This window comes from Ananas comosus, linkage group 8, assembly GCF_001540865.1.
Source record: "Ananas comosus cultivar F153 linkage group 8, ASM154086v1, whole genome shotgun sequence".
NCBI classification, from domain to species: domain Eukaryota; kingdom Viridiplantae; phylum Streptophyta; class Magnoliopsida; order Poales; family Bromeliaceae; genus Ananas; species Ananas comosus.
Window position 1 is genome coordinate 1039839 of NC_033628.1, and position 15018 is coordinate 1054856.

Genomic DNA, 15018 nt, shown 5'->3' on the forward strand with positions numbered 1-15018 from the left:
AGTGCATTAACTCTCCACATGACACATTGATGTTACTCTTTGAGTCACCCATCTTCTTCAATTGCTGTCACCTACTTATATAGCATTTAATTCATGCTCATAACTTGTGGATCTTCCTCTAGGTTTCATTTTTGATTGGTTTCCAAGTCCATGCAATCTTGGGTATTGAATCTCCACAAGCTCCCTCCATTTTTCATCATCTTTTTAGCACCATAATATCATCTTTGAGATTCTGACTAGCAGCATTATTGATTTGTTGTGTATGTGATGGAAATACTGAACAAGTTAGGAGTTATGGATAAGATGGAGATGGCAATCTTAAGCATGAGAGTTAATTTACTAGCCTACACATGATAACATCATTGTGGATCTAAACTTTAGTTGATCTAACACAAGACTCAATTGGTGGAAGTACAAATTTGTTGAGAAAAAAATCACCAACTGCACAAATTTTTTTTCTTTTTTCCTTTTTGGATTGTCAAATGTGATCATTTACTGCTAAAGTTCCATGAAGAGTGTTTCTTATTGTGTTTCCATCATTTTCTAAGCCTAGAAGCCATAACTCTTCTTTTCCTTTTCTTTTTCCCCCCCTTTCTTAGAAGAAAGAAAGAAAGAAAATCCACTTCCTGTGAGTTGTGACCTTTCAACTTCTAGCTGTCACAAGCAGTGATCAATAAATGGCTAAACAGAAGAGAGTGGTCTCATATAGAAAATGCTTTAATAGCCCTCCATGACCAAAACAAATTTCAAAAAACTATTTGACTATTCTCAGTTGTCTCATCAACACCGAAGAGAAAAAATAAAAACCTTAATCTTCTTAATTCAAATCAAGTATACATTCCTTGGTTCCTTTGGTGGTTAAAGCAACTCTGAATGCTGATATACACACAGAAAAGACAACAACAATTGGTTGAAAAGAAAGAGAGAAAGACCACCAGTTTAATAATCAATTACTTTTACTGTAATTTTGAACCTGGCCTTCTTATCTTGTGCTGGCAGAGCTGGATTGAGTTTCAACTACATAAGTCCGAAGTGAAGGAGTCCGATTAGCAAGATCGATCGATGAATTCCCGTACTGGATAGTGCTCTTCTTCTGCAGCCTTCTTCGGGCGATGTACCCTCTAATCCACGGCGTCACGTCCTCGCTTACTTTGATCATGACGAAGAAGAGGAGGCGGTAGATTATGATCATGCTGAAGAGAACAGTTAAGTCCCACCATTTCGATCGGTTCACGTCGATCTGGAACACATTTTCGAGTATGTATTCACCGGGAATTTTCGGAAGGTCCGGCGTCTGGTTATCGAATACGAGGCCCTTGAGATCATTCTGATACTGACCCTGTTACAATTGCAGTTACATTCAAGCAAGGATTAGTGAAAGAATTTGCGGTACTGGATACTAACTGATCCGTGTTGTACAAAGTTTAACCTGCAATGCCCAGTAGTGGAAGCTGATGTACGACATGGGGTATCGCCAGAAAGGCTTCGGGATGTCGTTGGGGAGTCGAAAGTAACCAGAGACCAACATGAATATTCCCTGTTCATGTTGGAATTGTGAGCAATTTCAGTAATAAGAACAATGCAAGTGAAAACGTTTGAAGACATTGTACAGGTAATATACATTTTCAGCATTGCAGTAGTAGATAGGAAAACACCCACATACTGATACACAGCAACATCTGATAACTTAACTTCTATTCTATTCAAACATGTATGTAGGTGACTAAGTTGCAAGGATCAAATTATGAGAACCTGCATTTTCTATACCTGAATCCCAGCTCCTATGATGATTCCCATGAGGAAATTGGGGATCACACTTGCTATGGCCATCATCAAGCTCTCGACGACGGTGACACTCGCGTAGAGGCACAACACAAAGAAGAGGTAATGCATGAAACCGGGATGCAGGCGCACCATGAAATAGCATATAGTTCCCGACGCGAACGTGATCAGGATCAGGAACGGCATCGCTGAGATCGTATTGCTGATCACAAATGCAAACACACCATAGTGTCCATTCATCCTCTCTCTCTGAAAAACCTGCACCAAGGGAAATTATGTTAAAGCCCGCGAAAGCAGTTGTTTTCTTCTACATTTACTGCACGAAGTAGAGGTGCCGCGGACCTTCATATCCTCCACGAATGAAGGGAAGCCTCCGATCGACATGAACGTGACGAAGCCAAAGACGAATGAAGCGCACGCCCCCCTCGCCTGTTTCTCGAAACAATTACACAGATTTAGCACATGACATTGATTTTTCTGATAAATGTGTTCAGGAATTGTAATCAATTCAAGCTTGGTAACTTTTTGAGTGGATAACATTACCAGGATGGAACTATATCCTGTTCCCACATTCAGGTAAATGGTTCCAATGCAAATGGTCACAACAAGGTAAATAACAAGCCTCAACCAGTAGTATCCGAAATCTCTCGACATGTTTACGAACGATCGCTTGGTTAGCGTAAAAGCCTGCATGCAGAAACTAGCTTGACTTCCTCCAGAATCCAACACTGTCCCTTTCTGCCGCCGAAAAACAGACAGAAAAAACTCATTTATCAGTTAATAGTTATGTCGGTTCATTTACGAGATTGCGGTGTTGCAGTACATACAACTTGAGAGATTTCATCCACTTTCTGCCTCGCTGCGTAGTGGTACTGCGAATGGCGGTAAAACTCGATTAGCCTTCTGATCGCTTCTGCCGTCGTGATTCTCTCCAGCGGATCGTCGGACTTCTCAAACTGAAGCGAAGGTACGAGAAATTCAAACTCTTTATCGACCCGTGAGTGTATGAAAAACTAATAGTAGAAGATCGAATCGAACGAAATGTTTCACGCGTACCCGTGTTTTAATCGAGCCCTTCAGAGTAGCTTTCACCTTATCGAAGTCCGAGTTTATGCACCTGAGGAAATGGTCTGATGGGTTCCTCAGAGACGGGCAAGGGAACCCGGCTTGAGCGAAGAACTATCAAAATGGCAGTGTAGATAGATGGTGAAAACACTACTTAAAAGGAGAAAGATCTGCAACAACTATAACGGGGATCGATATTCTTCGACATCGATTCTACCTCACATGCTTCAGAAGCTTGCCCAAAGTAAACAGTTTTGCCGCCCGAGAGCAGGAAAAGGCGATCGAACAGCTCGAAAACCTCGCTGCTCGGCTGGTGGATCGACGCGATCACGGTCCTTCCATCTCTCGCCAGAGCGCGCAGCGTTTGCGTCACGAAGAAAGCCGAAGCACTGCGCGTTTGATCAGTACACTTATTCATTCACATTCAAAACTAAAACAAAAACAAAATAAAAAAAACAAGTGAAAGACAAATCATCTGCATCATCATGCCAATATAAGATATATATGATATATAGATCCTTAACATATATATATATACCAATCGAACAAAGTGACAAAAGTGACAAATGAACATGTGCATCAAATTTGTCACAACAACAACAACAACAACAACATATATAGACAAGTAAAGTTCACAAGAGTACTACCTAGTAGCATATATATATATAATCATAATTGTGTATTTATTATTATTATTATTACATGTAGAATTGAAATGGTGAGTTTGTAATGAAGTTATATATATGTACTACCTGTCGAGACCGCTTGTGGGCTCATCGAGAAAGAGCAATCGGGGCCTCATGAGGATCTCCAGTGCAATGCTGACGCGGCGCTTCTCGCCGCCGCTGATGCCGCGCAGGTGCCAGTTGCCGATGACGGTGTCGGCGCAGTCCTGCAGGCCCATCTCGACGATGGTGCCCTCGACCAGCGCCCGCTTCTCCTCCCTCGGCATCTTGTCCGGCAGCCGGAGACGCGCCGAGTACGAGATCGTCTCGCGCACCGTCAGCGTCCCGATCAGGTTGTCGTCCTGAGTGACGTACGCCTGCAGAGATCGCGGCGCCGCTTAGATCATGACATAATATTACACAAGAGATCTTAATTATTTATTAGTAAGCGATCCATGATCCATCATCATATATAGGAGAATGATCAAAAGCAAATTAACCCTTGGTGTAAGTACATGTGTTCTCTTCATTCTTTTATTATTATTATTATTATTATTATTATGATTTTCTTTTTCTCATCCAACTAATCTACACGACCACTAAATCCATCTTCATAATAACTCAATTATTATCATAATAATTATTTCGTTTCCTTAGCAAAAACACAAAAACGTAAATAAAAAAATAAAAAAAATATTATATTATATTATATTATTTTAGAAATAGTAAATGCGGAAATAGTTTTTAGTAACATAATATGAATATGAATATAGATATATAGATATGGATATGGATGAGTGAGGAGAAGTAGTGAATGAGTGAGTAATAGTTTGCGTGGTTGTGGAAGGGACGGATTTATATGTATATATACCGCGGTGCCGAAGGAGAGCTTGGCTTTGCGGCCGTTGAGGAGGACGGTGCCGGACATGAAGGCGTTGGCGGCGAGGCGGCCGGCGAGGGCGTCGAGGAGGGTGGACTTGCCGGAGCCGGAGGGGCCCATGAGGGCGGTCAGCGAGCCGGGCTCGGCGTAGCCCGTCAGCCCCTCCAGCACCGTCTGCGTCTCCCCTCCGCCGCCCACCGTCACCGTCACCGTCAGCTCCTTCCACGTCAGCCTCGCCGACACGTCCCCCAGCAGCTCCGTCGCCCCCCGCTCCTTCCACAGCGTCTCGCTCAGCGGGCTCAGCCCCACCGCCCCCGCCACCATCCCGTTCCCCGCCGGCTTGCTCGCCTCTATCTCCACCATCACCTGCCCTGCTGCCTCCACCCTCGCCCTGTTCTCCCCTCCCCCGCCCCCTCCCTCCATTATCACTTTTACAAGTTGAATTTACTCGTATATATCTATATATATATATAATTGTGTATGTTGTATCTCTCCTTTTATGTCTATAACTATATATATAGATGAACTAACTAGTTAGTACTTCGGAGCTAACTAGGAAGAGAGAGCATCTAGAAGAAGAAGAAGAAGAAGAAGGGGGGGAGGGGTGGTTAGAGCAGAGGGGAAGGGAGGAGGAGGGGAGTTGGGAGGAGGAATGAGAATTGTATGGTTGGGAGTTGTGTTGACTAAAGAGTGGGAACTGGGGAATACATACATGCAAATGGAGCCTGGGGGTTGGCTTTTGTGTGTGAAGCCTCCCACATCAAATTTATTATCTATTTCGTTTCATTCATCATTCTTTTTTTTTCATCTATTAAAATTATTAAACAAAAATACTTTTTTATTTTTGTCTCTCCATAGAAGGTACCAAATAGCCAATTATCGGTCTCGAGTTCACTATTTTTAAAAATAAACTCAGCTGAAAATATAAAGTAATTAGATTATATTTTTTTGAATAAAAAAATATGTCAACGAGAAGATGAGAAGTTGTGGTCACGCGATACAATTGCCTTTATTTATTTATTTATTTATTTATTTATATTTATTTTAATTTGGGGGTTTGATGGGAAGGGATGGATCATAGATTTGATTTCATTAATGGGAGGCGGGTGGATGTTGGTGGTGCATTTAATGTAGCGGCAGCCACTCTTCATTTACGGCTCTATATAGTATCCAAATTAAACTTAAAGTTAATGTGCACATGAGATACATTGAGAGACAAAAAAAAAAACAGTATTTTTAATGAGTGGATATTATTTATACGGTGGACGTTAAATATAAAAAAAAATTTAAACAACCATTCTCCCACCGGTTCTGAATTCGAATCACGTCAGGCCTTTAGCATTATTAATTTTGTCCTATTTTATTTTCGTCCACACGTTATGAGACTACTCTTAAATGCAATAGAGAATTTGCATGGATATAAACTCAAATAGATGATTATCAAACTTTGTGTGTATAAATTCTTGTATATGTACTAATGTACATGCTTCAAATTCTTCGTATTTATGGCGAACTCATAATTATGAAAGAAGATTGAACACCTAATAATAATAATAATCACTCTTTCGAAAATAGATAATAAGAAAATTTATTTGAATTGTAATTTAATTATAATTAAATTAAATGCTTTCATTCATATGATAGAATGTGCAGGGGTTAAATTAAATAAATCCAACCCTTGCTAATATACATAATCGAAATAAATAAATAAATATATATATATATATTTGGTTTTTATCTTAACAATTTTTTTTTTCTTTTAAGAAACAAGTTTTAAACTCTAAATCTGCAAACACTTGAGCTGCTGAAAAAAAGCTATTATGCAACCCTTTTTTGGACTCAAAATGTCACCACTTTCTATGTCCAACGTAGATAAAATCCAGTAGATTCTTACATTGTTAAAAAAGGCAAAAATTACCTTTTCCATAGTAATATGCATCCAAAAAGCTATGTAAATAGGATTTAAAAGAAGAGGTTGTGCAAAATTTATGAACTGGTGCTTTTTGTGTTTCCACTTGAGTTTAATTTGAGAACAATAAATGAATCACTGTGAATTTGTGCCCAACAAACAACCACCCCACATCCCTTCCACTAATAATAGAGAGAAAAAAAAGAAAAAAGAAAAAAAGAGAGAGGTGGTGTATAGGATAAGGGGATGGGTCGGTGTAGTCCAAACAACTGCTTTATTTTTATTTTTATTATTATTAGGTTAATTTCATACATGTTCCTACAAATATAGAAAATTACAAATATATCTCTACAAAAATCAACTTTCATATGTTGTCTCTACAAAAGTCCTAATATATTTTCAAATATGTTTCTCTGATTAATTTGTTACCGTTAAAGCACTGTTTATTTTATAATTGAATAATCTTTTTGTCATCACAAATATACCTTTCCAAAAGTCCTAACTGCTAATTAAAAAAGGATAAAAAGGTTAATTCACCTTATTAACTAGCTAGAGTTAAGTATTTTACCTACGGTTAACTAATTTGTTTCTAACAGATATTCGAAAATATCAGAATTTTTATAGGAACAATATATGAAAGTTGAACTTTGTAGAAATATATTTGTAATTTACTATGTTTACAGGGACCTATATGAAATTAACCTTTTATTATTATTAGTTTTGTTAGCTTTGTTGTGACTCTAAACATGACTTGGTTTGAAACCATAGATAGATAAAAAAAACTTGGACAAAATATATATGTTTTCTCCTTTGGTAGGAGCAACTTTGGAGAAAGTGATAATAATAAATAATTGGTAGGTTTGTAAAATTTTTTAGGTTATATTATTACAAACGTGCCTACGTTTAAGAATGGAGTGTGATGATATATCTATTTTAATATTAACAGGGCAAATTTTTTTTATCAAATTAAAAATTTTCCACATAGAATAGTGAAATATACATGTAGCAATACAAACGTTTTCTTGGCTGGTCGGGACGAATTTGGAGCGAGTTGATTTTTCTATCCTAATTTGCTCCTCACTTACCATTCTAGTCGGGGTGGGCTGAGGTAGGACTATAGTTTTAGCAGATTTTTGATGTATCGGGACCGATCAAAAAAAGTATGAAATTTTCTCTCTTACTTTATTTTCTTAATAATTTCGTAAATAATTTCGTAAATATTCGTAAAAATTTAGCCCTTACTTACCATCTCATTCGGAGATAAAACAGGGCATGAGCTCCACCAACTCGGATCGATCGATTTGCACAGCTAGTCAAAAAGCAATAAGTATGAGAGCTTATGATACAAGCATTAAATGATTTTGCAAGAAGCGAAAGCCGAATTTAAATCATCTATCTTGATATAGAGATACCAATCAATTGCAGTAGACAAGGTTTCCACCTACAGCAATTTCATAATAAATCCCAAAGAAGCTTTACTTCTTTTTTTTAAAAAAAAAACTCATTATTCTAAGATTTCTCTAATCTTTTAGCCAACTATTTTCAGTTTTTTTTTCTTTTCTTTTTTTTGGGTGCACAGAACAAAACAAAAGAGAAAAAGAGTTATAAATAAAAAAAAATAGCAAAAACAATATATATAAATATATATTGGTGTGTTCACGAGGAGGAGCGAGTTGTCACGCAGTTGGGGGCCTCATCAACTCATGCAGAGAGAGCCAAAATAACTCACGAAAGGGACCAGGTCCTGTACCTTCGAATGAGAAGGACACGTGTACAGCGGAAAACAACATCTCAACGCTTGATTGACGGCTACGATTCACCAGGACAAAAAATAAACTTTTTTATTAAAAAAAATAAAGCTAATTCCTCATGTAGCTAACCCAACTTATTATCTATTATCTATTACTCTATATGAATTCTCAATAAAATTGATGGCATGATAAGCCCTCATTTTTTAAAATTTTTTAAATTTTTTATAGTTTTTAATGGTGGTTCATTTTTTTTATTCTTACATTTAATGTTATTAATAGTTATAACTCCATTAATACTCACCTCTTAATTACTCTTTAATTTTATTTATATCCCATATAAATTTTTTAATAGTGAAATATTTAAGACATTAATTATAAAGAGAAAAAACTGTCTAATTATTGCCCAAGAATAATGGCTTCAGTTTTACATGTTTATATTTTTACTATCTTATTATATTTAATGTTGCTAATGATAGCTGCATATTACATGCATATGTTTTCCTTTCCTAATTAATTAAATAAATACTATACTTTAGGTGACAAATTAATATGTGGTAGTAAATATAGCTTCTCCAAGCTTGATAAACCCCAAACCCCACATCCGCGATCTCTCTGTCGAGCTCTTCCGCTCTCCTTCCCAAACCCTAAAACCCCAACCTTTCCTCTTCCTCCGCACCCTCCCTCGCCGCCGCCCCTCCGATCGGCGGCGCCTCCTCTCCGCCGGCCCCGCCGCCGTCCAGGCGGCGGTGGCCATCTAGAAGGAGACCCCGGAGGAGGAGCGGCCGGAGACCTTCCTCCACATGGCGGACCTCGCTATCGCCACGTCCGTGGGCGCGCGGTTCGAGCGGATGATCCGCGAGGCCCTTGACGAGGTGTGCGCGGCGCTCAAGGCCGCGGACGGGGGCGCCGCGTTCAAGGAGGATGTGTGGTCGCGCCCATTTACAACAATTTCAAACTCTTATACGACCCCCACTCCTACCCTCGATCACTCCTTTCTCGAAAAAATGTAAGAACTCTATAAGTTTTTAATTTTTATCCACCGCATCGCGTGAATTCCTACACTATATACATCATTGCTAAACTAAAAATATAACTAAAATATCTCTATTTCCGATATAGGGAGAACTCATTCTTTTTTATACTATTCATGAAAATTTAGGCATGGAGTGGAGTTTAAATCTAAATTTCTTTCTACAGCTTTATTTATTAATTATTTATACAGAATCTACCCGCTGCAACGCGCGGGTGCCTTCACTAGTTGTCTATTACTTTCTATTAATCCCCAATAACAAAAGCTGAGGTGGCACGACCTCCTTTTTTAGAATTTTTTTCTGATTTTTTTTTTATTTTGACAATTATTACAACATTTTGAATTTCACATTTCATACTAGCCGTTTCTATTAGCAATTAATTTTATAAAACGACTACTCATAATTGCAATCTACTACTCATAATTGCAATCTTTACTTTCTATTAATCCCCAATAACAAAAGCTGAGGTGACATGACCTCCTTTTTTAAAATTTTTTTAATTTTTTTTTTATTTTGATAGTTATTATTGCATTTCAAATTCCACAAAACCGTCTATATTTCATACCAGCTGTTTCTATTAGCAATTAATTTTCTAAATTAGAAAACGGCTCCTCATAATTGCAATTGATAAATTTTTATAAATTATGATAATTAATTGTCAAATTATACCAAATATGGTCCATCTTTCTTTTTCAAAATAGCCTCTATAGTTGTTGTCATTTGTTACTAAGAAAGCCTTTTCAAGTTACCATATTTTTTCTCATTATATTTCACAAATTAATTTATTATTTGTTAATACTTAATGACCCACCATCTTTCTTTCTAAAACTGCATCTTATTTAGTAACTGTCACGAAACATTAATTATATTATTTATATTTTTAAAATTTTATTCATTCTTAAAATTACTTCAAGTTATATATATATAGTAACTCCTAAATATTTTGGTCCTATAATTTTGCTCTCGCAGGAGGTGGTGGTGGACGCATGATGGGAGGTTTGGTTAAACAGTTTTTAGGCTTTGCTAACCATTATCACTCCAACTTTCATTTATTGGTTATTATCCACAAAATCATATTTGGATTTTCAAGATAAGATTATTTTAAAATAAAAATTATTAAGTTTCCTTTTTTTAAAATTTCTTTTTTTTGAATTGGCGAAAGTGTCTTTTTTTTTCTCTATTTTGTTTTATTTTTGTAATATAATAAAAGAGAAAAATGCAGATACAAGATTTAGAAAAATGATGAGCTCAATGGAGAATAATGTTCAAGATTACAACAACTTTAAATACAACATCGTCGACGCCGTCGCTGTCGCCGGCATCATAAACATCCCCCATTAGATGAAATGATATAATGAGATAATAGGAAACTTACAGAGTTTTTTTTTTTCTCTCTTTTTTTTCTCCTTTTTTAGAGGCAATAGAGAAGTAAGTTTGTAAACGAACGGAGTTGTATGATTTTATTAAAACTAGGCTTTATAGAATAAAAAAGGTTGATTATTACTTCTATGTACATTTGTGAGAAGTGTGCCTTTTTAGGTTTTTTTTCTCTTGTTTCTCCTTGCTTTTTTTCTTTTTTAATTTACTTTTGCTTCACTTCTGGCTAAATTCTTATAACTTTATGAGTTACTGTTTTTTTATTTGCTTCATTGTTGGGTAAAAGTTCATGGGTTTCATTAAAAGGTAGGTTTAAAAAAATTTACACTACCCACTACATTTTGTTTTTGAAAAAAGAAACTCTTTATGATAGTTTTGATGTTATTTATTTTCTCTTCCTCTTAAAGTTTGTAATGGAAGGAAATAGAAAAAAAAGAGGCTGATATTTTTGAATTTTTTTTCCCCTTGAATTGAATAATACAGGAACCCAATGTTTTTTTTTATCTTTCTAAATGTTAGCCTTTAGTACAATTACGAGAGATATTGTAATCATAAAAATACAGTAGCACTCTCAATTCAAAAAAATAACAATCAATATTTTTTCGACGATAAAATGTACTTACTACTTTATTTTATTACGTTATCATGTACATTTTAAAATATTAATTTTTACTATTATTTTTTACCTCAAAAAAAATTTAAAATTTTATTTCTATTATTTTCCCGCCGCATCGCGCGGGTCTCTGCACTAGTTATTATTATTATTATATCATATCACTAATAAGAGCCAATTTATCTGGAACTAAAATTTGTTGCGGGACTGTCCCAGACGTTACGAATCTCAAAATTATATAAATAACAGATAAAAAATTATTCCTAATATGAGATTGTCATATCAATATATATATAGTTTCGAGAATGTGTAAACATTTTTATTTAGATTTTCTTTTTTTTTTATTAGTGAATGGAATGGAAACTGCTTATATTGTTATCATATGATAAATTTAAGTAAAGTTGTATGGAAGTGATAAAAAATGGGCACCTTCAATTTCAAAAGCTTAGATTTTTCACATTTTTGCCATTTTTTTTTTTAATATTTAAAGACTAGGAGTTCACATTTTAATGGTCAATTTCCTTGGGCTTGGGACCATGCAAGCAAATGATTTTGGGCCCGCGATTCACAGTAAGGCCCACCATATATTTCGGCCCAAATTTGCGCGGTCATCTTGGGCCCACTAGTCGTTATGTACTCGCACAATTTACGCATAACAGTTATTTCGCATGGCAACAGAGTAGAGCAGAATGTTCTGAGTTCGAATCTCATTTCATTTAATTTAAATTCAAGTTCCGATCACAGATACGAAGGAAAATATTGAATGAAACTCTCTTTATATATATATATATATATATATATATATAGCATCAAATTATTGGTGCTATTAGATTTCGATCTTTGGATGAAAGAATGTGTGATTAGAATGATAGTGGTCCTCTAGTATGATCTAATTGGTGAAAATGATTAGAGGGATAGATCTAACAGCGAAATATTTAATAGCACCAAGTGTTTATTGCTATTGATAACATAATAAACGAACTATATATATATATATATATATATATATATATATATATAGAACTATATATATAGCATATCTCTTAATTCAATGACCAAAAATCTACAAGCATCAACAACTTGGTACTTTTAAAAGGATAGAAATTCAATTATATATATATATATATATATATATATATATATAGAGAGAGAGAGAGAGAGAGAGAGAGAATTAGGCTGGAATACTATTAATAGTAAAATGCTCTTTTTGCTATCAAGTTTTTAATTCTTGGATGAAAAATTGTAGAGTCAGGATGATATTAGTCGATTAGAGTTGAGTGGTCCCCCTAGGGTTGAGTGGTCCCCACTGGGTTATAGTATTTAATCCAATGGTTAGAAATAATGAAAAAAGTTGATCCAAAGGCTAAAAAACTGATAGCAACAATGGAATTTTGCTACTAATAGTAGCTCAATCCAACTCTCTCTCTCTCTCTCTCTCTCTCTCTCTCTCTCTCTCTCTCTCTCTCTCTCTCTCTCTCTCTATATATATATATATATATATAGAACATATGGGTGAAATTGACTAGTAAACAACTACGAGGATTAGGTGAAATTGACTAGTAAACAACTACAAGGATTAGGGAGCGAACATAAATGGTGGATATAAGTGTCCATTTAAAGAGACCCGAGCTTTTGTCCCCCGAAGAAAAGAAAAAAGAAAAAAAAAAGAAAAGAAACAGGGTACAAATAATTAGCTAGAGAAAGGACTAAGTTAGCTACTTGTTCAATAAATGTTCTAAAGGTTTTAATCAAAGGACAGGGACCCACAAAATAGATAAACCAGTTACAACACATAGCTACCTATAATGAATTTGATAGATACTTGATGTGAAATATATCTTTTTCAACATATATATATATGTATTTATGAGGAAATTATTGTTATGAAAAAATCATAGTTAAGCCTTTTTCAAAAGTACATATAATGTTTCTTAGTTCTTGTTTAGATGCGCATGTTATCCTGTCTCCTACGATGACAATGAATTTATTTGAAGCACTTATTTGGATGCGGAAATAAATTACTCCAAAACATTTAAGCGTTTTTCAGTACATAAGAGCACATGCATAGAAGCCATTCCGAGCTTCTCGCGAAAGCCAACTTTTTATTTCGACCCCCCTAAAAGAAGCAACTGCAAGAAGAACATGAAGTTAAGACCCAAATGCAGAAAACAAACGACAGAAGTAGCAGGACTAGACTAGCTGTTCAGCTCTAACAAGTCGGGACGCACTTCGTGCACTTTAAAACGCACTTCTTGGGGAAGCGCTTCCCCAAGTCGCGCGGCTTATTGTGGCTGCACTTTTTTATACAAACCACCTTCTTCTTCGCGCAGTACTCTGCAGTAATGCACCTGGTAGCAGAAGCAGTTTGCATTGGCTTGTGATCAATCCCCTCTTTCTCTCCAACTTTCACTAATTCCATCTTTTTCACGCCATTTTCGCCGCCATTTGACCAGATCCCTCCCTTGGCTTTTGCAAGGAGCCCTCTCAGATCCCTACCCAAGGTTGTGGAGAAGCTGCTTCCCTCAAAAGCTGCTGGTGAGCTGGCATTGACAGAAGCAGCTGCAAGTAGAAGCAAGATTAGGAAGCAGGATGATCTCTTCATTTTTGGTGGTGCTAATTAGTTTCGATATATTAATATAATTTAATTGTCTAGTGCTCTAAAGTTGCACATTATATGTATGTATATATAGAGGGTGAGATTTGGCATGGTGAGTTAAGGTGCAAATATGGCGTGATCCAACTGATCATTAGGAGTGGAAATTAAGCGTGAATATGTGAACATGAGAGTTGTGACGCCGTAAAAGGCCCACACTAAATGAAAACATAGGGAGTTCGTGACAGTCTACTAATCCCACATCAGATAAAAAAAAAAAAAAAATTGTAACGTTCTAATAATCTCATTTGGTTCTAGTAATAATAGCTGAATCTAAACATTTCGGGCCAGTAATTGGCGTTTAACGACTGAATTATTACAAAGATTGCGATCTCCAAAGAGAAAACAGGTGTATGTATGAAAAACCATGCATTTGAATAGGATTGGCACGGACCTCAATACTATGATATGGCCAAAACCATAATTATATTTTTTTTTTCACCAAAATAAATGGCAAAATATATCAAATAAACCATGTAACTATATTTTTTTAATAGCTTAAACTTTTATAGATCAAATCAATTTTTAAAGTACTACTTAGTACTTCTCATAAATCAAAATTAGTGAGTCATATTGCATGCAGTAAGAATGAAATGATTATTTTGTAAATGAAATATTAACCCAAAAAACAGTGAAATAGCAAAATCCCATATTGTAATTGGGCCACTCCTAGAATTACTAGATATTTTAGTTGGGCTAGCTTTTGGGCCCAACCTGGTCCAGCCCATTATGAGCACTCTTTTTTTTTCTTTTTTTTTTCTTTTTTTTTGTTCTTCTTAAGAAATTACATCACATATTCGAATGATGAGTTTCATAAAAGGTAATTAGATAGAATGAAGTTGGATTAATTTACTAACCAATCTGATCACCTGATCTCAGCTAAACTTCACCTCTTTCTATAATTTTAGATACCTTTTTTCTGTTTTTAATTTTGGATCAATTTTTGGTACTTTTGTCTCTTAGATCATGGTTGTTGTTCGATTCTTAGTTCAACCAATCTAAATATTTTGACATTTTCATTGCTACTCTCACTACAACAAAAATGATGTATAATGATATTTTTAAATGTCGGTATAGATCAAAAAAAGTACTGTTGGTTAAATTACCGACACTTTTTAAAAGTGTTGCTATATGTGAGGTCGCTATAGGTAGGGCCGTCTTGATATTTGGAACTCACTCCTCCAGCAACTTGTGGCGGAAGGATACGTGGCGATCGTAACCCTCTACGATCCCTGTGAGATCCTCGTGGCCAAACTCCAGTTGTTGAAAACCTACCTCGTCAGCTACGACGG

The 15018-nt window shown here is 35.8% G+C and overlaps 2 protein-coding genes across 2 annotated transcripts; both read right to left on the minus strand.

Moving 5' to 3' along the window:
- Positions 789-4830, minus strand: LOC109714489 (ABC transporter G family member 11-like). The gene is made up of 10 exons (XM_020239139.1): positions 4384-4830; positions 3600-3889; positions 3065-3236; positions 2839-2961; positions 2610-2738; positions 2326-2520; positions 2125-2211; positions 1768-2040; positions 1430-1537; positions 789-1339 (listed from the first exon to the last, which is right to left on the minus strand). Exons 1-10 carry the CDS (start codon positions 4813-4815, stop codon positions 983-985), a joined length of 2166 nt encoding a protein of 721 aa, XP_020094728.1. The 5' UTR covers positions 4816-4830; the 3' UTR covers positions 789-982.
- Positions 13150-13675, minus strand: LOC109713643. The gene has a single exon (XM_020237805.1). It carries the CDS (start codon positions 13673-13675, stop codon positions 13283-13285), a length of 393 nt encoding a protein of 130 aa, XP_020093394.1. The 3' UTR covers positions 13150-13282.

Bases quoted from the DNA above. Each gene is read 5' to 3' on its own strand.
- LOC109714489 (XM_020239139.1), bottom strand. From the start codon at position 4,815: ATGGAGGGAGGGGGCGGGGGAGGGGAGAACAGGGCGAGGGTGGAGGCA. The intron at 3,237-3,599 runs GTAGTACATATA...TCAAACGCGCAG, and splicing joins CCCACAAGCGGTCTCGACAG to TGCTTCGGCTTTCTTCGTGA. The intron at 1,538-1,767 runs GTATAGAAAATG...CAACATGAACAG, and splicing joins TCATAGGAGCTGGGATTCAG to GGAATATTCATGTTGGTCTC.
- LOC109713643 (XM_020237805.1), bottom strand. From the start codon at position 13,675: ATGAAGAGATCATCCTGCTTCCTAATCTTGCTTCTACTTGCAGCTGCT.